General features: G+C 35.6%; 1 protein-coding gene across 2 annotated transcripts in view; it reads left to right on the top strand.

Moving 5' to 3' along the window:
• Positions 1-23,083, top strand: part of VPS13A (vacuolar protein sorting 13 homolog A) — a 112,031-nt gene that overhangs the window by 17,154 nt on the left and 71,794 nt on the right. For both annotated transcript variants that reach the window (XM_050912573.1, XM_050912574.1), the window contains exons 13-24: positions 280-451; positions 815-877; positions 4,397-4,532; positions 5,222-5,316; positions 6,126-6,268; positions 7,608-7,809; positions 7,899-8,013; positions 10,759-10,895; positions 13,973-14,105; positions 14,899-15,016; positions 19,881-20,019; positions 22,836-22,920. In XM_050912573.1, the coding sequence (XP_050768530.1) occupies positions 280-451; positions 815-877; positions 4,397-4,532; positions 5,222-5,316; positions 6,126-6,268; positions 7,608-7,809; positions 7,899-8,013; positions 10,759-10,895; positions 13,973-14,105; positions 14,899-15,016; positions 19,881-20,019; positions 22,836-22,920 (1,538 nt within the window). The remainder of the gene's footprint in view (positions 1-279; positions 452-814; positions 878-4,396; positions 4,533-5,221; positions 5,317-6,125; positions 6,269-7,607; positions 7,810-7,898; positions 8,014-10,758; positions 10,896-13,972; positions 14,106-14,898; positions 15,017-19,880; positions 20,020-22,835; positions 22,921-23,083) is intronic.

Raw genomic sequence — 23,083 nt, 5'->3', positions numbered from 1 at the left:
ATGTTTTGATTATTCATACACACACACATATATATATATTTGTGAGAGCTTTTTGTACAAGGTTACTTTTTAATTTTAGGAAATAGCAACCTGTCAACTTTGTGTGGGGGGAAAAAAAAATCCTTAGGTTCCTTTACTGATCAGAAGTGTGATATTAGACAAGGGATTTCACTCTCTCACAACTTGAAGTTGTATTCACTGGCAGTCTGCGTAGCTCTAGGTGTCTTTTCAGTACACCAAAAGAAGTGTAAACTGTACTTCGTTTGTCTTTGCTTTTAGGTGGAAATATGTTATTTATGGCATCCTTGAAGTAAATGTTCAACCTAAGCTCCAAATGTGGTCATGGGAACATATTCGGCACCATAGGAAACAAGTGAAGAACTATAAAGAGATGTATAAAACAAAGATAACATCAAAAAAACCTAATGAAGAAATCTTAAAATTGTTGGAGGTTAGCCATTTTCCATTAAAGGCTTAAATATTGTTCATCTTGCTATTTTTGTAAACTTAAATGTTTACATGTTCCTAAGTCAGTGCTAAGTTAAAATAAAATTTTCAATGGCCAGACTTGAGACTTCATCAGTACCTTTCTCTGTGAGTAGTATTAACAAACATATTAGATAATTTTTTATATTAGTAACCGCAGTGAAGAAAAACTTATAACTGATGTGCTTTTCTAGGTTTATTTTTTCAGCTTGAGCAAATTAACTTGGGTTGCACTGAAAGAGTTATTTACTGTCGTTTCCTGTAAAACTGAGCTGTGGAATCTAACCAAATGAAATTGTCAAAAAATAATTTCTCACCTCCTTTCTAGGAATTCGAAAAGGCCTTGGATATTTTTAACATCACTCTAGCAAGGCAACAAGCAGAAGTTGAGGTAAAATTTCATCATTTAAGTGAACCTAAGAATAACTGCAACATGAGATTGTGGAGATTTTAGGCAGATGCATTTTAGTTCTAGTGATTGAATTGTGCATCATACAATCCTTCTGTTTTCCTTGTATTTCTCATTTGTTATTATAAGGCACAGTTAGTTTCAGCTTGTAATTAAGCAAGAATTAAATAGCTCCATATACTCCTTCAGAGTAGCTGCTCTGGGATAAATTTCTTTCCACTTTTGCTGAGGAAGATCTTCTGTGGAAAATATGGTCAAAGGACGATAGGATAAGTCAAGTTGGAAGCGGTTATACCGAAAGCTTCAGGCTTCCCCCCTGCCTCCCCAACAGCCTAGACTATTAGTTTATTCCTTTCCTTCCTGATACCCCATTATGTAGGCTGAACATCTGTATATGTAGTATGTTGACCTTCTGTTATTATTTGCGAATGTTATTTGGAATACAGCAAATGCAGAATACATTTAAGTAGATAATCACAATTAGGCAAGATAATGTGACTTGAGTAGTTACATTTAATTTGTTAGCCTTGTTTTTCCTAGGTTAGTGTACTGCTTAGTTTTCAATGTAGTGTCTAAGCATCATTCCAGGAGACTGAAGTGAAATCTGTATAGGTTTTCTGAAATCTGTGACGTGGTCTTTCTCCATTAATAATCAATGTGACTAAAAGTAAGCAGAATATGAAGTTTAGAATCTGAAATAATGTATTGATAATTAAACTTCATGAACATCAATCATTTCTTATGGCAATGCTTGAAAAAAATTTGATTTTTTTTTTTTTTTTGGTGGCGTATATTAAGTATGGTATGAATGCAGTTGCTGCAGTGATAGATATGGTGCTTCTAAACAGGAATCCAAAACGTTGTTTTTTCCTTCCAGTTGTCTGTGTGTACACCCACATTTGGATGCTTGTATGATCATTATTCAGACTTTTACAGAACCAGAAGGCATATTCATGTCCCTCCCCTTCAGTTGTTTGGCTGAATTGGAGTGCTTTTCACAAGAAGGGTTTTTTTTGTTTTGTTTTAGTTCTCATTTAATTTTGACATGTTTTTATCTTGTACCTTATAGTTTCTTTTGGTTTTATCTTTTTCCTCCTACTTCTTGCAAGGTGAGGGAGATCCCAAAGAATTTCCTGTCTAGTTTTATTCTTCTTTTCTGCAGTGTGACCATGCTGCTTACAAAAGGTTATGTGATGTTACATTCCTGACCACTTTCCAGTCCTGAGTTTTAAGATAGATTTCTGTAGTGCTTAGAAGTAGGTTGCAAGCAAATGAATTTTCATTTGTTTGGGCTTTAAGCCTTGCATTTGAAAAGTGTTAGAAAAGCATCTTGAAAGATCTGCTAGCTAACTCTCTGAATTTATTTCCAAGTATTGAAAATCAGGTCACAGTGATTCTAAACTGTGTTCTATCTCCATCTATCTGTCAGAACACATCTGTCTTATTGTTATCAGGTCATACCTCTGAAAAAGGTCTCAAAGGACTTGTAAGAGGCAAATCTGCTACTAGCTTGCTATCCTGATAGTTAGCCTTAAGTCTACTAGGAATTTAACGGAGCACCCTTTAGATGTGGGCTGAGTAAAGCCAGATAAAGGATCCTACTGTTTGTTAAGCTTTTTTATTTTTTAAAAGCATACCTTAGTGCTGAATTTCAAGGGCTTGCTTTTCTCTAGACCTTGAAATCAAGCTCCCCAGAACTCACATTTGTGGACACAGTATCATCTGATTTTCTGGGAACTTTGTAGCAAGAACTTTATATTCCAAACCTTAGGCCACTTTTTAATCTTTATCACTAGTGCCCTGAGTACCAAACACCAGCTTCAGTGAGCCAAGCATTAGGTCTCTGTATGAGATAGCTTGAGAAATTTTGTGCTTTCAATCTAGAGAAGACTTTATAGACGATTCACCTAAATCAGAATACAGGATGACGCTCTTGGTTCTCCCTTTCTTTTAGTCGAAACAGTTTACATTGCTGAGTAATCTTTCCACAGACTATGACTGTATTCATTACTAAACCATTGTAAATGGAGGACGAGGAAAGCTCAACAGGATTTCTTCAGGAAATTTCTTTAGTTCCCATACTGCACAAATGTTTCCTTCATCCTTGCAGAAGTACAGGTCCCCTCCCTTCTGTCTGTAGCCTTTCTTACCTTGGACTCTGGTGCCAGCTGCTGCCTCAGACATGTTGAGAATCAAAGCTTTAAGCATCACTTCTTTTTCTCTGTGGTAGTTGTCCTTCAACACCAACTCGTTGGTGTCCTAGAAACCTCTAATTTCAGAGGTTTAACAGCCCTTTTTTCTAAGGCTCTGTCCATTCTTTGCTTGGACCATTTGCTCTGTAACATCTGCTTGATGACATGGTGTCCTTTATAAAGAGGACTTTGGAGGATTTTGTTCAAACTTTTTGAGGCCTTGTGTTGTTTAGCTGACATTCTACATCATCTCTTTGAGGTGACTCAATAGTATCAATTTAGAAGCCTTTATGTTTTTGTGGTGAGTCCTGCCTTCCATTGGCCTGTAAGTGGATAGATGTGACAAGTCCCTAAAAAGTTCGGATTTATAGCCAGCTGTTTTCCCTAATTGTGTTGCAGAGAGATCTTGGCTTTTTTGAATGCTGAGAAGGGATCCCTGTCTCACGTTCACTAGAGCATCTCTAAATTCAGGGCTTGTCTGCAAGTGTTTGTATCTTTTTGGATCATATTAGTCATGAAGAAAAATAGTTTGTGTGGTCCACTACAGTTTTGAGAACTCCTCTGTCTCTTAGATCGCTTGATGGTCATTTGCCGTCGCTTATGCAAAACTTTCAGTGGTCAAGTCTGTATGTAGTCTGCGCTTTCTGTGAGGACCCAGTATTGGAATCATCACTGGCATCAGACAGGATATCCCCTAGTTCTTGAAATCATGAATGTGGAGAAGGGAGGGCTTCCTTACTGTTATAGCTATATGTATCAGATCCAGGAATAGTTTTCTATATTCCTTAGAGTAAATATTCTATTACAAGAGTAATGATTTTTTTTTTTTTTTAATTATTGCTTTGGACATTTATCTTGAAATGAAAAATATAGGGATCATTTAAAATTCGGCCTGTGCTGGCTATTTAATTGCTTACATATGTATCTTTAATGATTCCTTGTAAGTGCGTTGTTGTAATGTAGAGCACTATATAATGTTGTGGAATTATTTTTTTTTTTTGGTAGTGAGAGCTAGAGAGAAAATCTGCTATATAAGAAACATCTATTGACTTAAAATCAGCTACCGTTTGCTTGCTCCTTTTGTTCATAAAGGTGGTTGATTTTATGCAACTGAGAATTGGTCTGATGATGCACTGTGTACTTGAAAAAGTTACTAGAAGAAAAACTAAAAAATAACATGTTGCCTTTTCAATGGTTGTCTAATGATGTTTTGATGTGTTAGAGCATGTCTTGGGTCTATATCTTTCTTAAGAAAATGAAGAAAGAAGCATGAAGAAAATGACTTGTTTGAGTATTTTTTAAATTTCAGGCAACTAAGGCTGGATTAAAAATCTACAGACCAGGAGTAAAACAGGATGATGAAAATTCTGGTGGCTGGTTTAGTTGGATATGGAGCTGGTCAGGTGAAAAAAAGGATGAAGAAAAACAAGAAGTAAAGAGTTCAAGTATGTTCATTTATTGGTTTTTTTTTTTCTATTATTAAAAATGACTTATTAGAATAATAGGTCCCTAGCAATGGAACTTTAGATTTGTTTAATATTTGGGCTATCGGATTATTGACATTTACATTTTCTCTTAGCCTTTTTTTGCTGATGTTGTTAATTGCGTGTTACAGAGGTATCTTACAATTCCTTCTGTGGGTCTTTCTGAACTGTCTTCAGTTTGTGCTTTTTCCTGCCACAGTTTTCGCGTTTGTCTGCATGGTGTACTGTGTATGGGGATTTGAAGAAAGTGCTAGAAAACAGTAGCAGTTAACGGAATGTAAACAATTTTACTTCCATTCATTTTATAATTTGGCTATTTCATGCAGTGTATGAGAGTTTGATTCACTTAAGTACAGGGCACCTAGTAAAGGCTGTGGAACATGGAAAGTGAATCAGAAAGGTTGCTTCTGTTGTTAGCAAGCTAGGAAATAGAGTAGGTCAGAATAAAAGTGTAACTGCATTTTAAAGAATGCTTCAGGAGACTCAAGACTTTGCTTTAAACCTCAGGGTTTTTGCTTTTACTAATTCAGGACAATGTTGACAGTATCTACTGTATGTTATAGAGCTACCAAGCACTGGAAAGTGTATAACAGTATTTGCATTTTTCAGATACCTATATTGAGTTTAACTAACCTCTTGCAATGTGACAGGTCTTGAAGAGCTGATGACACGTGAAGAGAAGGCTAAACTTTATGCAGCAATTGGATATAGTGAAACAGCTGTGGATCCAACCCTTCCAAAATCGGTAAGTCATAACTGACTATGATACCAAACAATTGGTAGCTTTATCTACTAATAAAGATCTAAAGATGATAGGAAATCACTTCTAAAATTACTTGAAGCTCTGTCTCTATATTTGAATACTGTTCTGACACTTCTTAATTGAGTTACTGCATGCTGGCTTTGTGCAGAACAGAGCATCCTTAGATGTAGTTTCAGGAGAGTGGTTATAGAGCTTACTTTGGATATTCTGAAAAAGTTCGGAATGAAATTTTGCTCGCACAAGCTACAATAAAATCATATAAGTAGTGTATTGTTGTTTAAGTTATGAAATGTTTCATATATTCTCTTACAATATTCAGAAACTTAAGAAAGTGCACTAAGTGATTCACTGGAATCTTAAATATGAGTGACAGTAGACGAGGTAGAGTAGGTGATTATATAAGGAAAGAGGTGATTGAAGGACTGTAGTGGGCAAGAGCAACATTTTTGAACCATTCAGAAATAGTCTGATAAGTCATCTTTATGTGAGATACCATGCACGGTACAATGGACTGCCTTCCACCTCTACATCAGAGGCCCTTTATCTCAAAATGTGGTGTAGAGACATCAAAAACATGTGTTTGTAAGCGTAGTCTACTCTTACTCTAACCCTGCCTCTTCGTAATAACTATTTGGGAATGACTTTTACACCAGCTATGATACAAGCTATTTATAGTACTAGAAAAATAGTATCAAACTGGTATTTGTGGTTTTAATCTCTTCATAAACTGTATTGAAATGTATATTAACATATTTTATAACTCACTGCTTTTGTTTTTGCTGCATATCTAGTATGAAGCCATGAAGTTCTCTGTGAAGTTATTAAGCATGTCTATATCAATAAGAGAAAACAAGCAAACTCCTGAGCTGGTAGAATTTGCATTAACTGGCTTGAGTACAGTATTTACCCAACGACCAGGTGCACAAGCAATAAGGTGAACTTTATCAAACTGTTTTTGCTCCTCATGAAATGTTGATGATGGCTAATAGGCATTTTAAGGCTCTGATGTTTAACTTCCACTTTTCACTGTCATTTCTTGTGCGGTTTGGGAGCAGAATCATCCTGCAACTGATGGACAAAGTGAATGGATACTGTTTCCATGATTATGTTCTCTCCATCTTCAGAATTTTTTGTGCCAATACAGATTTTCCTCTTTTTTCCACTTTATCATTGTTATGTACAAGCAATCCAGTTACTAACTTGTTTCCTTCTTTGAAAAGTGACTATTACTCCTTTTGAAACTTAATCTGAGCAAGGTGATCTTGTAACCACTTGTGTGTAGGCATTTAACATGACTGAAAAGTTCTTGAGTTTTCAGTTGAGCTTTTAGGTTTGCAGAAGAAAGCAGTAACTGATGATTTTGGCTTGGTTTTGTGCTCTCACAGTAGATGATGAAAAGCAATGATATGAAGTATTTCGTTTTCATTTCAAATGTAATGACTTAAAAATTCTGGAGGAGGGTAGCCTTCCTATTTTAAACCCTGTCCCCTCTACTTTGGGGCATATTAGTATAATCTGTGTATGATATTAAGATACTATAGCTCTTGCTGAGTTTTATGCATAACTTTTTTTTAAGTTTTGCTTGCAGCTTTTCTCTTTGTTCCCCTGTGCATCTAAATGGCCCTAATAATGCTATCATACTGAGAAAAAGGGAAGAAAATGTTATATTTTTACAGTGAAACACTTTCCTTTGAGTGTTGGGAGAGAAAGATCTTCAACTGAGAGCTGTTAAAGAGGTGGAGAGGGTATTGGGGGAAAAAAAAAAATCCAAAACCTGAAAAATCCTGTGTCAGAATAACGAGGCTATTAATCTTGTGCTCCTCCTGTGGTGTTCCTTTTGTTGCTCTGCACTGGAACCCTTCCCTCTCTGCTGTATCTCTATTCCCCAGTATAAACTGTGCCATCTAATTCCTGAGCTCAGACTACAGAATTCCCATTTGCATGCCTCTGCCCTGCTCTGACCCCTGTCCTTATGAAAAGTATATGAAGTGAATAACTTGACCCCCCCTTTCTTATTTACTCAAGGGTGGCTAATAGACACAAAAGATAATGAAATGGAAAAGAGTTAACACATGGATATATGTGTTATATCCTTAGACTAAGCTATTTATATTTGAGGTAGGATAGAGATATGTTGTTGTTGTGTTTTGTTTTGGGTGTTTGGTTTTTTTTTTTTTTTTTAAATTTCAGCGCATTCCTTATACTCTTACCATCTAATTGTATGTAGCCAGATGGATATTACATCTGAATATGCTGTTTACCTTTCTTTGCAGATTTGAAACAAAAATTACCTCACTTGAAGTTACAGGCATGTGCAGAGAAAAGTGTACACCCTGTCTCCTATCTTCTCGAACTGTCTATTCAGACAAGAGTACCTCACTCTTAAGCATAATGTTTGAGACTAATCCTTTGGATGAGAAAGCAGATCAGAGGCTTAGAATAGAATCACAGCCACTAGAAATAGTATATGATGCGGTAAGTAAGTATTTGAGTAAGTTATAAATCTTGAAAAATCTTACGTAATAGTAAATTTGCCACGTATTATTTTTGCTTTATTTTAACAGATGACAATAAATAGCTTAGTGGATTTCTTCAGGCCTCCGAAAGATGTACACTTAGAGCAATTGACATCAGCAACTCTGATGAAGCTTGAAGAGTTCCGTGAAAAAACATCAACAGGCAAGTGCTGCATGCTCTTCTGATTGCACACTGAGACAAATTTTAGATTCTACGAGTATGATACTATTATATCTTTCCATATAGAGATGCATGGATCCAAGTCATAGCTTTCTATCACAACACCTAAGTTGAATTCTTCAATCTCATTACAAAGCATTTGTTCTAGGTATTGGATAATTTTATGTCTGTACCTTTTTTAACTTCAACTGTCTTTGTAAAATATGCTCCACACCCTGAGGTAGTATTTCAGTATTTATTCTGTTGTACTCCATGCAGAGTTAAAAACAGTTTTTTACTTCCAGCTTTTCTGTTTTGTTCATTTGAGTGTCTAAATGGCCTTAATTTTTTCATGCTCTTAAAAACTGATACTGAGATATTGGTCCTCTAATGGAAACTCCTAAATCCTTTCCAGAGTTGGTGCTTTTCAGGACACTAGCTGCCTTTGTATAGGTGTTTTCCACTTTCGTTATTCCTTGATGAATATTGATTTTGATCTGGATTGCCTCAGATAAGTCATATAAACTATATTTATCTGTCTTCTAGTTACTCAGCATTAAAGCCACTCCTCTAGTTTTCATTTCATCCTAGCTTTTTATCTCTAGAGATCTTACATGTTGACACATGAATGAAAATGGTGAATACTTTTAAGACTAACACTGGGATTTGTGGAATTAACTTGTTTCCGTAAGGATGTCTGAGGCTTTCTAGATCAAAGGTGTGTCCAGCATAGTGTCCTGTCTCTGACTGTGGATGGGAAAGGATGCTAAGGGGAGATTTCATACATAATTTCTTTTTAAAAGGAAAAAAAAAAATCAATGAATTTTTTTTAACCTCATTTAAATTTGTAACCTATTAATATTTAAATTGTACACTTAAAAAATCTGAATACTCAGTGATAATAAGTGAAAGAAGTTACAGAAAACTCAAGCATAATGTATATTTAATCAATTGCTTTTATGAAGCTAGTATCAGGAATGAAATCAGGTTTCAATTATATTTCTATTCATTAGTTCTTCTCTGACTGAACTGTTTAATTAAGGACTAATGTCAGATTAACCAAAGTTAGATGGATCAACTTGCTTGTCTTTTCTATCAGAAACTGCTCCAGCAATACTGAATATGTTGATACCACAGTTCATTGCTGAGATTAATTTGATAAAAATTTGCTCAGATTTAATATGCTTGGTTCTATGCTCATTACCACTGAATACTCTGGTTCTGATCATGATTAATTTTTTTTGTGGAAATACGAAATCATGCTGTGTCTATTTTAATTGAAGCATAGCATTACTTCAGAGGTATATCCAATGACTCTTGCCTTCACAAGAATACTGAGTTGCCAGTAGTAATCTAAAAGCTTGTTCTACTCACAAGTGAGAAGCTTGATGGAAATTTCTAAAAGTATGCTGGCCATTGCTTGTAAAATCTTGGCTGAGACTTACAAAATTTCCAGGGGAAGAAGATTTGATCTGCAGAATATTCTGTTGCAGGGGACTACACTAATCTCAGAGGCAGAATAAAAGAAATGGAATCATATCAATATAATTAATATGTTCAGACTTGCAGTCCTTCTCAGGAAAGAATTCTTAAGACTTTTCTTTCAAGCAGTAGAAGATAGCTGGAAAATACTGGGGACCTGTGAACTGCAGAAGTGAAGGAACTTGCTACATCAAAATAGTTAAGATTTTCAGCATCACTAGAAGACATTACAAAAGCTTAGTTTCACAGAGTTCAATTTATGGTCTCAACTACATTCTCTTCCCAAATGAAGGAAAAAAGTCTTTTCTTGAACTTTCTGCATCACTCAAATACAGTTAGGCATTGAAAACTGGAAAAATCTTAATCGTTTTCTTAATCTGAGTCATTTTATCTTGCAAATCCTGAAATGTGGTTGCCATCCAGTTCTTCATTGACTAATTAGCTCTCCTGTGGCAGGACAAGCTTTGATAAAGTTTGAACAGTTTTAATTGCTTTCTTACCAATGTGGGTGTGCTGCAGTGTCATGTTGTCATCTTCATAATTTATTATCTCTACTTCTGTGATCATCAGCTTGTTGCACCTGGTAAATATGTAATGGGTTGTGGCTGCATCCTAACGCAGTTTTCAGTACTAACCTGAAGCAAGACCTTTCATTCCTCTTCAGATGAGCAAAAAACCAGAATTTGATCTCAAATGTTCTGACAGTCTGAATTTCCCAACTAATTGTGTGATTTTTAAACAGAATTTTTGGAAGACCTTATATTTGCTGGTCAACATCTCAAGATGGAGATGCTTGTCAGCAGGATCAGTGCAAACTTCAGTGTCTCAGTAGTAAAAACACTAGCAGTTTGGCCAGTGCAGTTGGATATTTCCAATAAGAACTTCTAGAACAATTAAATTTCTGAATCTACAGAGCACAATGGGTTAACTCAGCAATTGCCAAGTTGCAGTACACATTCCAGTTCTTCTGATTTCACCTCTGCTCAGTATGAAACTTTTTTGGATTGGCATGTGTTGTGTTGCTGTCTCTACTTGTCCATTAGCATTGTTTGCTATCATCATTTCATCTACTGAGTGTTTCTTTAAGGACTGCCTATAATTATTGGTTCAGAAGAAATCTGAAGAGCATCTGTACCTGCAGTTAAACTTAGTTATCTAGCATTCACAGCTCATTTACAGTTAGACTTGAATTTCTTTTTATATCTTCTTTTAATTCCATAGCTTCTGTATGGATTACTTTGTTTATATTTACTAATTATTTTTCAGGTTTGTTGTATGTTATTGAAACCCAGAAAGTTCTTGACCTCAAAATTAACCTCATGGCTTCATACATCATTGTTCCACAAAAAGGATTCTATGACCGTACATCAAATTTACTACTTCTGGATCTTGGTAGTCTTAAGGTATGTATTTACCTGATGAAGTAACATACTGAAAATGATAGTTTGGCTTTTATGTGATTTCCGGTTTCTTAATTTGTATTTTGTGGTACTCGTGAAGTAAAAGTTCCTCTTGCAGTTTATATATTAGGTATTTATTTTAAACTGCTTTCCAGTCAAGGCAGAAATTATTGAACTCTTCTCAGCAGATTCTCTCAACCCAGAAGAATTCATAGAAAATAATCCTCCCTGTTGATGCTTTGAACTGTTAAGTGGAATACGTCTAACAATTTTTTACCTTAGAATATAAAATAGTAAACTTTTTACTTACATAATTAAATGGTTGTCTTATTTTTAATATTACTATTGTTCTTGTTGTCAATTACCTTTTGGTCATTCAGTTTACTTTAAAATGTGAAAAGTAAACATGTTGGCAATTTATAAAGTAAGTTGGATAAAATTTGGAGATACTTCACGCAAGGGAAGAGTCAAAAAGGTAGTTTAATGATGTATTTAAAATTATAATTTAGCACTAAAATCATAGAAGAGGCTGTTTCTATGTATTATTAGCAATGTTCTTACTCATTGGTGAACTTGTGTTCTTTCAGGACAAATGATCTTACATGTATACAGGCAATTTAATTTTTTTTTTTACTTGTGCTCTGGGTAAGAATGATTCTACCACTTACTATCTGTTTAGATTGCCTTATCTGCTTTTTTAATAAGAATTTGTTTCAAAGCTTAAAATCTTGCTAAGGTGAAGTAAGTTTTCTATGCCTGTGCCACAGACTGACTTTCTGAGCATGTAGGTTTCAGTTAGAATCATAGAATCATAGAACAGTTTGGGTTGGAAGGGACCTTTAAAGGTCATCTAGTTTCAACTCCCCTGCTATGGGCAGGGACATCTTCAACTAGATCAAGTTGCTCAGAGCCCCGTCCAACCTGACCCTGAACACTTCCAGGGATGGAGCATCCACCACTTCTCTGGACAACCTGTTCCAGTGTTTCACCACCCTCATTGTAAAAAAATTTCTTCCTTATCTAGTCTAAATCTACCCTCTTTTAGTTTAAAACCATTACCCCTTGTCCTATCGTAACAGACCCTGCTAAAAAGTCTCTCTCCATCTTTCTTAGAAGCCCCCTTTATATATTGAAAGGCTGCAGTAAGGTCTCCCTGGAGCCTTCTCTTCTCCAAGCTGGACAACCCCAACTCTCTAGGCATAGGAGAGGTGTTCCATCCCTCTGATCATTTTTTTGTGGTCCTCCTCTGGACCCACTCCAACAGGTCCATGTCTTTCCTGTACTGAGGACTTCAGAGCTGGATGCAGTACTCCAGGTGGGGTCTCACCAGAGCAGAGTAGAGGGGCAGAATCACCTCCCTCAACCTGTTGGCCACGCTTCTTTTCATGCAGCCCAGGATACGGTTGACTTTCTGGGCTGTGAGCTCACCTTGCTGGCTCATGACTAGCTTTTCATCTACCAGTACCCCCAAGTCCTTCTCCGCAGGGCTGCTCTCAACCCATTCATCCCCTAGGTTGTATTGATAGCAGGGGTTGCACTTGGCCTTGTTGAAAAAGAATATATCAGGTGCTTCAGAAAGTGGAATTAGTGAAAAACATTGCTGTGTAGATACTAAAAATAACTTGGATTTACAACCAGATTACTTATTTCAGTGACTAATAATTTTACCAGCTCTTCTGAATGCTGGTCATTTGTAGGCACTTTGTAGAGATCAGTAATCAATCTGTATATTGGTTAGGTGCCTGAGACAGCCTCCTAGGTCTAATGGAGCAGGGGAATAGAACAGCCCACCTCCTCTACTCCACCCACAGGAAACTACTTTCAGAATAATACATAGAAGAATACGTTTCAAAATCAGACACCAGTAAATGTGTCTGTGAGACTTTTTTTCTGAAATGGATGAGTAATTTTCATAGTGAATGTGACTCTTGGATTGGTTCCTGTCCTTTAATAGAAATTAGAAAGCAAGATAAAGGAATTCGGCAATGCCAAAAGATAAAAGTTGGATGCCTTTCAGGATATGATTAATAATTCTGTAGTCACTTTGAGTGACATATGCTTAAGTGAGGTGTAGGTCATTTGTTGAATGAGCATGTTTAATACAAAACAAATAGTCTCTTTTCCTCAGTTATGTACTGGATAAGGTCAAGCCCCAAGGGGGAAAATGGCATATAAAATTAAAACTGTCTCTCAATGCAGATACATAAGTGGACTTAATTAAGGTTGCACAGGCAATATTAATCTGGTAATTCTGAATTTTCAATCTGCAAGTTATTTTTAATGTAAAAGTAGTCATAGTTCAGTAACAGTGGAAAAGAAATGCTATGTCTCAGACACTAGTATTTAAACCTATTTCATGGTTATGATCCTTATCTTGAATCTTATCTGGGTCTGATAAAAACAGATATGGATCCAAAATTATTAGACATTTAAGGATGAGGACAGCCACATTTCATCAGAGATGAATAGCAGAGAGGGTACGTAGAAATGTAGAATACCAAAGAAGTATGGGCATCCCGAAGCTAAGTCAAAGGGATATTGACTGATATTAAAGGAAAGATATTGAACATTGATGATGAACAGTCCAAACCCTCTTTTCCCTTTTACTCTGTTTGACTAATATGTAAAAGGGTAATGCCACAACTAAATGCAACAGGATTGAAAAAATAAATTTAATGTTTTTAAGGTGATTAATGCAGTAATATTTTAATATAAAAAACCCAAACAGTTATTCTACTGATTACAAAGGGTTTGAGACTTTATACTTTGGGGTATGAGTCACTTATTAAAGGAAATTATTTTATACAAAATATATTGTATAAAACTTCATAGATTTTAATTAATTTTTTATTTTGTTTCTTTCCTTGAAAAAGAAATGGAGTTTATTACTGTCCATTTTTTGTTTTGATACAGGCTACTAATTTTAGATATCTCCTCTGCTGTGATATTTGTAAGACTCTGTGCCCTTATAATGAGGACTTCAAATTTAATCTTTTGTCATGGTAGCATCAAGTATTTGTAGAATTAGTGCTTTGAATATTTTTGAAATTAATTTATGCTTTTTTGTGACTGTTTTTAAGATGAAAAGCAAAAGTCGTTCTGACTTATCAGAACTCAAAGTAGGACAAAGCACTATTGAAGATATAATGTCAAGAGCTTATGACAGTTTTGATATCCAGCTCAGCAGTATACAGTTACTGTACAGCAAACATGGTAAGTATTCATGAAAGTAATCTTTCTCTATACGAGTAAAAATATTTTGGTGGTTGGTGTGCCATCTATATTTTTAACTGAAGCAGTGGAGAATCTTTGGAACATACTTTAAACTCATGTTCTAAACTCAGTCCTATGAGCATGTTACGAATTTCAAAAACATACATTTAGGCCTTAGATTCCAACCTTAGCTTTTGCTAAATAAACAATAAATCCCTTATTTTTTAAGATGTCTCATTTGATTTGTTGCATAATAAATATCAGTGTAATTAATTTATTTATGGTATTTTCCTTCAGTGCCTTTTCCTTGCTTCACTCCAAATTTAAAGCAGAATCAACAAGTAGTTGTAGGTTTGATCATTTTATGAGAGTAAAGAAAGGATCAGAATCCCTTATTGAAGGAAACTTACTAGTAGTTTGGGAACTAACAATATAGAAAGAGTCAGAACCAGAGAAGTCTTAAGCATTTAATTATTAATCCTCTGGTTCCAGAGGGGAATCCAGAGCCTAAACTCCCAGTAACATGCATGTTAAGAATTAGGCACGTAGAAGTCTGCAGCATGGATGGGGTAGCTGTTTAGATGCGAACGGTAGAAATTAAGTAGTCTTGTATGTCTGAAGTTCGGACCTTGTATAGTATACATGTATTGGTAGAGCTGTAAGAGAGATCGTATCACCTGAATTTTTATCAATATATACACTAACTAATATCAGATACTTTAATTCTGTGATATGTGTAATGAGAAGGAATCTCTTTCAGTGTTTAAAGCGTAGATTTTCTTTGCTCTTCTAGATGAGAACTGGCAAGAGGCTCGGAAGCTGAAATATTCGTCTCAACATATCCTGCAGCCCTTGGATGTAAAAGTGGAATTTAGCAGGGCTATGGTTGTTACAGATGCAAGAATGCCCAAGTATGTGTTTTTTCCTATTTTGAAATTTTATGGTAAATCACTTTTTTTAGAGGGAAAAAAAGAAAAATTTACTTAATTATACTTGCACTATTTTACATTGGCTATGTGTGAATCTTGGAAATAAAATACCGTCATCGAAAAAAATAGAGAATAAACCCAAGAAGCTGCCAGATATTGAAGAGGTGGTAGAATTATTATAAAATAAGTATGTATAATGTATTTAAATATTTTTATTAAAGATATTAATACCAATTCTAATTAGGTCTTTCTAATAGCTACATTTCAGTTCTCGTCTCAGAGGAGCAAAAAATCTGAACTTACAAAGCCTCTTTTATAAACATCACAAAAATATTCTGAAAAGTAATGTGCTGTCATACTCCCTCTCTTTCACTTACGTTATTCATCTTGTTTGTTTACCTACTAGAGATCACTTCTCAGGGAAACAGCTCTTAATGCATTGAGTTTGCACTTAGGCTTATTTAGCAAAAAACTTACTGGTTATGGAAATTGTACTCAGTCAGAAGAAAATGTATGTTACTATTAGTGATCAAACTTTGATGTTAAACATCGCTGAGTCAAAGTGGTAAAGATTAACTTTGCATGTATTTTGGAAAGCGCATCTTCACTAATGTCTGATAAGGACGCCACTACCTAAAAAAAACCCGATCCGTTTTGAAGTACTTGCAAACTAACACATTGATGCATTACGAGGTAATCTGGTTTAAGTCATTAATAAGAATCATATTCTTATGCTACAACATGCTAGCATATGCTTATTTTGTTCTTAAGACTGTTGGAAATTCAGATTTTAGCTAGGCACTTCAGAAAATTAATGGCATAAAAATAGACCTAGGCTATTGTAGAAAATTGTTTAGTACAATCAGGAAAATCAAGAGGCAGTTTATGAAATAAAAGAATTATGACGAATCTAGGATTTGCTTAGTCAGAAAAAAACTCTAAAAATAAGGTACCTCACCAGTGCTGTGTATTGTGAATGCAGATCAATGATTACATGGTATAATGGTGCCACCTCCTGGAAACCTGGGAGTCTAGATTCTGAATTTTGATGCTTGACTTTACAAAACATTGTATTCTTTTCCTCCTTACTTTTTCTCCGTTTGGTAGAGAAGGTGAGATAAAGGAAATACAACTCACAGGAATCTGTCTTTTTATGTCAGTGCAGGGAGGGAAAGTGAGATTTCATTTCTAGGGTCATATAACAAAATTGTCGTTTTAATGTAGGTTTGTAATCAACATCTCTCCGAGTTACGCTAGTATAGCCTGGGTTAAGGAGTGTCTGCTCTTAATGAGAACACCTGTTACAGTATTGTAGTACTACTACCTGTGTAACTGTCTTTGCTGCCAGGTGTGCTTCTCCTTTTGGCAGTTTATGTGTCTAGACAGATTCTGGGAAATTTTTCCCTAATGGATACTATTTCTGTATTCTGAATTCTCATACAGTCACTTACTTGACAGTAAATAGTTTCTACCTGTGTCTAGAAATAGGCAAATTTTTCTTCCACTGAGATAGTAATATTTCTTGGAGATCAGCTGCTGCTTCTTTCTGAGTGCCTGCACTGTCTACAACAGTTAGGAATGCCACGGACAGCAGTTTGGTACTAGATAAGTGTATACCGCAGTGAGTTACTAATCATAACTAGTACTTTAATGTGCACCAAGAGCAAGTAACCATTTCAAATGTAGCATGTTGATACCATGACTCAGCAACAGCTGAACTTGTTCATTTTGTACCTGGTTCAGTCTCCAAATGCTTCCAGGATGTGTTCTGCAGATGGTATTATAATATTCTAGAGTCATCTACCAGTCCTGAAATGGCTGGTACAGCAGCTTTTTACCTCATGGTGGAGATTTGACCTTTTCTTTAAGGGCTTGCTGCTCTTCCTTCTTGCTTTGAGCTCTTTAAAAGTCTGAAGTCTGAAAATCATGAACTTCTGTATAGTATATATCTGGTTAGGATCGTATGATAAATTTTTGCATTTGGTTATATATCTTCCAAATCAGTTAAAACTACAAATGTTCTATTTTCTGTTGGCTTCTAGCTGTGACTACTCAAACCCATCAATACTGTCAATATCAACATATCTTCAAATGCCAAATCTCTTACTATCACTGCATAATCTCTTTTTAAGAATGGTCAGTTGATGAGTGTTTAAGTACAAATATTTAGGCCCATGTGATCTCTAGATGACATTGTGCACAAATGATAAAAATTAACTGATAGCTTTTGTGTCAGCAAAAATCCCCTAAACTGTAAATTTTACTAATTATAGTTGAATAGGATATTATGCATCAGTATTGCTCACATTGGTTACACATATATGAATGTATTTTTAGTATACATGTAACTATTCTGTTATATTCCAATTTTTATAAGTATACTTGCATATAAAGCCAGCATTATATCTTTCATGAGCTTTTTTTAATTAATGTTTGGAACTGTGCTGTAGAACAGCATAGTGGAAAAATGTTTGTTCTACAGCAAAAACTAGTACCAAAATTGCTTTGTTTACTGTAGTAGAATTTTATGAATGAGGCCCTTAGTTTGGAGGGCACCTATTTTACTTTAAGTTATCTAAAAAGCAGGTAATTGAGTGTCTGTATTTTTTTGATTCTTTGATGTTTGTACTTCCTTGGGTGACCATTGAATCCAGTTGAATTCCTTGTGATTTTGTTGTTTGAAACCAATGATGAATTGACCAGGACTTTGTGCTGGCTTTGTTTAGAAAGGCACATTTCTATATTGCTGCCTTGAAGAGAATACAAATTTATGTAATTTTTGTTTCTTGAAGACCACTGTATCAAGGGCCTTTCACTGGTAACCTGTATTTTCATCTGCTCATGTTTCCTAACCCTTAAAATGGGCTTTCACTCTGTCGTTGACTCTGAATATCTGCCTGCCTTTCATTTCTGAGAATAGGATGCGGTGCTCCTTATAGTTTCTGTCACTTCACATTTGGAAGCACTAATACGATTCTGTAGTTTTCTGCCCTCTGTAAGTTTTTTTGATGTTTATTTTATCCTGTGATGTGGTTCCCTCATTTTCTGAAGGAGGTGTCTGGGAGTCTATCATCTGGTTTTTGAAGGTGTATGAAGCCAGTATTAGGATACCAATATTAAGAGTATCCTTCCATGTAATAGCGTTCATTAAAAAAAAAAAAAATTCCCATTTGAAGGAATGTACTTATTTGCAGCTTTGAGAATGGCATTCTTAACATTTTCTTCTCTCTAAATATAACCAGTCTGAACCTGGACGAAATTTCTGCACAGATTTCCTCATCAATTGAAGTACTTAGCTCCTCCATGCCTCAGTCTCTACAAATTGGGAATAATTGTATTCCACTTCCAGATGTTTTCTGAACCTTAAAAGCTTTTGTTAAAAGAGCAGTGTAGTGAGCCTGGGATTATTTGCAGTTGTCTGCCTTGTATCTGCTAAGTGCCTTCCATGTAACTGCATGGGCTGTCCATTGTACGAACATTCATCAGAAATGTCTTAACAATATACATACATTTTTGTAGGGAGGTTTAAGTGCAATGGAAGTGAGAATTGCTAAGTGTCCTAGAGTACTGGAGCACTCAAGCAGTAGATGGACACGTCCTTTCAGACCCGGCAGCTACATGTCTACCCTGCCCCTCTCCGTTAAAATAAAAGAACAAAAAAGAAAAAAAAAGTCTAAATTTCTCTCTGACAGAACTAGAATTAAGAATAAAAGTCAAAAGTGGTTGAGAGTTAACTCCTTGAGAATTTAAGGATGTGAAGAAATTCATGAATTGTAGAAAGCTAGGTACTTACAGTTTAACACGTACAACTTTGTGCTTGACTTGCTCAGGTAGGAGGAGCTGTTTTTCCAGTTACTCTTGTAGTCTCAAAATTAGTTGAGGCTGATTGAAAATTTGGGGGGTTTTGTTCTCACATCTTCTCCAATGTATTATATTTTATATTCCTTTGAAGATTGAGCTGTGAGTTAAGCACAGCAAAACTGGGAGGAAATAGCAGGTCCTGTTCCTTACACCCTACGTGTTAAGCATCTGCTGCTGCCCGTTGTTGGACAGTTGGCTTATTGAACAGACTTCATCTGTTCTAACTGGATGTTGTAATAAAAGCATAATAATGTTCTTGGAGCCAGTTTTCTGCTTATCTCTGTTGTGCTCACTTCTGTGAGGAACTGGGATGAGTTTTAGGTCTTTAAAAAGTCAGCATCTACGTTTGAAGTGATTCTAATTCTTTTTGGTGAAACCTATCCAAACAGGCTTCAAATATGTTTTACTGCTTTCATTTTTAAAGGCGCTTATTTTATCCTTTTATGTCCTTTATAGCTATGCCATTTATTCCTTTGTTAAATATTTAGACTACTGCTAGAGTCAGCTTAAATATACATAACTTCTAGGAAGTACTTGGTATACTTTGCTTGAAGTTTTGAGCTGTAAACATTCTTACGCAAAAAAAGCCCCTGCCTTTTTGTCTGTAAAATACTGTAAGAAGGCTCAGTTATGTGATTTATTACAAGTAATTGAATTAAATATACAAACAAGAGGGAACAATTTCTGATTGTGAGGAAAATATGCTTTATGTACCCAAACACAAGTAGTTATTAGCATTATTTGCAGTCCTGATCCACAAGATGTTGTATCGAATGGAAATATAAATTACATTAATGACTGGGTATTTGCTGGTTAAGTAACTCTTCTGTGTGCAACAGAAGTTACATACATACATACGTACATAACACGCAGCGGTTAGATGAGTGATTTTGACCAGGAAGACTTGTGTGTTTTTCAGAAGAAAATTAATGTGAAGTTTGAATGAAATAGTTTTAAGATAACTTTTTGATTGTTTACAAAACAGGTTCAAACTCTCTGGACAGCTGCCTTTACTTTCTGTCCAAATATCAGACCAGAAACTGACAAGTATCTTGGAGCTACTTGATAGCATTCCTAAGCCAGAAAGTGCTCCTGCTACCAGTTCTCCTCCAAAAATAACTGAGGTAAGGTTTTTAAAAAATATTTCATTAATAATTATCAGAAAAATACCTTTTTGCTGTTAGCATTGCAGTTTGGAAAGGAGCGCAAGAAAGCGGAGAACAAGGATTTACTTAGTACGTCTTGAAAAACTTAGCTAATTCTCTAAAGCTATAGAAATTTTGCTTGTTATTTGGTTAGTTTATTGTGATCTTTAGTCAATAATTATGAAATGGTTGTCCAGTGGTTGAATTGAAAATAAAAAACCCCCAAACTTTTACTACTCTGGGAATTACTTTGTAGTTCATATTAATCTTAATTAACAAACATATTCACTTTTGTTGAGGATTAGCTTAATTATACCTTCAAATTTACACACGTATCAGAGTGCTGCAGAGTTCGCGTTCAGCTATTTTGTTTAGTGAAGAACAGGTTGAAACCTTGGAATTTTTAAAGTTGAAGTGCTATGTGGATCTTAGTCAGACAGGAGTTTAACTTTCAAAACCAAACCAAAAAATATCCACTATCTGTGGCTAATGCTGGCTAAACAGTGCCTGCCTGGCAAAAGTGGCAGCTTCATTTCAGCTGACTTCACTGCTCTTCCCAGCTTTTCTTTATTCAGTTATACAACACACCTGAGTGGGTAGCAGTTCTGCCTGGCATTGCTAAGGTTTAGGAGTGTGGAGTGTGTTCTCTCCCTACTTCCCCACCCCTTTTCCTTAGCGAAAATGGTTCAGGCCACTGTTTTATGCTTTCTTTGGGACAGAGGATTGCCACTTTCTTGTTACTGTTCCTGAAAAGTACATGTTACCTTTTGATATGAGCTGTTTTTAACAAAACCAGGAAATGAACTCCGAATTGCTAATATTTAACATCACTCTAATCTGCATGATCTGGCTTTTTTTTATATATCTTTAAAGCAGTCCTATCATTTGAACATATGTGAAATCTCAAGGTCAAAGACAAAATTGAGCTATCCATTTTTCTGTCATTTGTAAATACTTCTAATTATCTGTTATTTAATCTTTTATGTACTTGATTCTAAAGGAATAATGGTCATCTTTGTGGTTTGGGGTTTTTTTTAAGATTACTTAAAAATTATCTTTCCATCTTTATACAAATTATTCTGCCCTGTTCGTGATGGCTGTTGCTGCAGTTCTGGTGGCGTTTACTGTGGGTTATGTTAGCGTAATATTCAATAACTGTAAATGTACTCGACTAGACATGCATATCTGTTGAAAGTTTATGTTGAGTGAAGATTGTTTCCCTTCAACATGTAGTTCCTGCCATCTCTTTAGTGGTGACATTAAAATCCTAGCTAGTTCTGACCTGCTCTTTCACTCTTCATATACTAATAGTATCCCCAGCCAAAAGCTGCCCTAGTCTCTGTTGTTTTGTGCAACTAATCACAGACAAACTTTCTTCAAGAATAAGTGATGGAATTTTAGTTTTACGTAAATAAAATGTGCACATATAAGATTATTATCCTGTACTTTATAACATTGCCTATACTTGAATTTAATTACAGAATTCAACTATTACATTTAAAATATTTTAAGTGACTTTGATGTGCTTAGTATTACATGTACATTACTTGTGATGTAGAAGTTGAGGTGAGGAAAGACTGAGCCAGTGTGAATGTATTTGCATTATATGCGGCGTCCATATTAAAAGCTATGCTTAAACCTGTCTGTTCAAGCTTCCATCTACTGCAGAGCTTGACAGACTCTAATTGCTTGTATTAAATTCAGTTAATTTGAGTGGATTTGCTGCTTTGGTGGTGGCAGATATACTTCCATGCTTTAATTCTTGTAGCTGAAATTCTTCTGAGCTTTGTTGCCATCACATCACTGCTGAACCAAAAAGGATGTGAAATCCTTTTTCAGAGCTCCGCATGTGAACTCTGTTCTTTACATTTTGAGTTAGTGGAGGAATTTCTTCTTGGGCTGTGAAAACAGAAGACTCTTCAGAACAGATCCTTCTAGGTTTTTGCACCTTGCACTTTCTTGTACTTTAGTACAAGAAGGCTGTCCACTTCAGTGTAGAAGGCTTTATTTCTCATGATTTGGCACTGTGAAGTCAAGTCTCACAGTTTCTTCTCCTTGTCTTCTTAGAATGTGAAAGTGTTACAGATGAGACACTTTCACAATTATAAGACTTAGAGACTTGGTGTATCTGTCACTCATAGACATGGATATAATCAGTAAGGTCAAATTATGTAGGCTGCAGACTGACAAGAGAGACTGTTGAAATGTGAAGGGTGAGATGAAAAATGGAGCCTTGGAAACAACACTCAAAGATGAATGTTTCTTTGTTGCCATAAGACTTAGATTTCTATAAGGTGCTGTGAGTTATTGAATAATTGTTTGAGATGGGGGGGGGGGCGGGGCAGGAAACGAACTACCGTCGTCTGTGCAGTCCGGAGCCAAAGGCACTCGAGAAGAATTGGCACACAGGCAACGCACACATCTCTCCTTACTTTAGTACTCTGTGCAAGGCACATGTATACTAAATATGCACATGGAACATGCTGGTGAGAGTTCTTTACAAACTCGAACCACCAAGACTGCTTTCTGAGGCTTGATGGGAAATCTGGCTTTGGTGAATAAACCATTTGGTTACCTTCACTAAGAGAATTTAATTCTGTCATATATGATACCACATGGAGTGAGGATTCTGGTCCTTTTTTCCACGCTAGTGGCAAACCAGTGACATTTCACACATTTTCAGTTACTTCAGTTACCAATTTCCTTAAGTTATAAAACTTCCATGCAGCATATGTGCATGCAATAGCATGACCAATGAATTCAAGCAAAAAATTTTATGGTATCTTCTGTTTCAGGCTGCAATATCCCCTGTGCTCTCAGCACCACATTTATCACAAGGTGTGTTTCCTGTTTTGGATCTTCATTCATTTGCTGAGTCAGGTAATACAATCTATTTTAAAGTCTGATTTAATAAACAGGTCAAGTCAAGTTTTTGAGTTCATGGAATTAGTTTGTTTCTCTTGGAGTAAGTGACCATTTGTGGCTTTGTTTCAAGTCCTTGAAGGTTGAGTAGTGTTATATTCTGTGCAGCTTATTATAATTC

This window comes from Gymnogyps californianus, chromosome Z (assembly GCF_018139145.2).
Source record: "Gymnogyps californianus isolate 813 chromosome Z, ASM1813914v2, whole genome shotgun sequence".
In the NCBI taxonomy this organism is placed as follows: domain Eukaryota; kingdom Metazoa; phylum Chordata; class Aves; order Accipitriformes; family Cathartidae; genus Gymnogyps; species Gymnogyps californianus.
The sequence above is the reverse complement of the archived record's forward strand: the minus strand, read 5'-3'. Positions and strand labels throughout refer to the sequence as shown.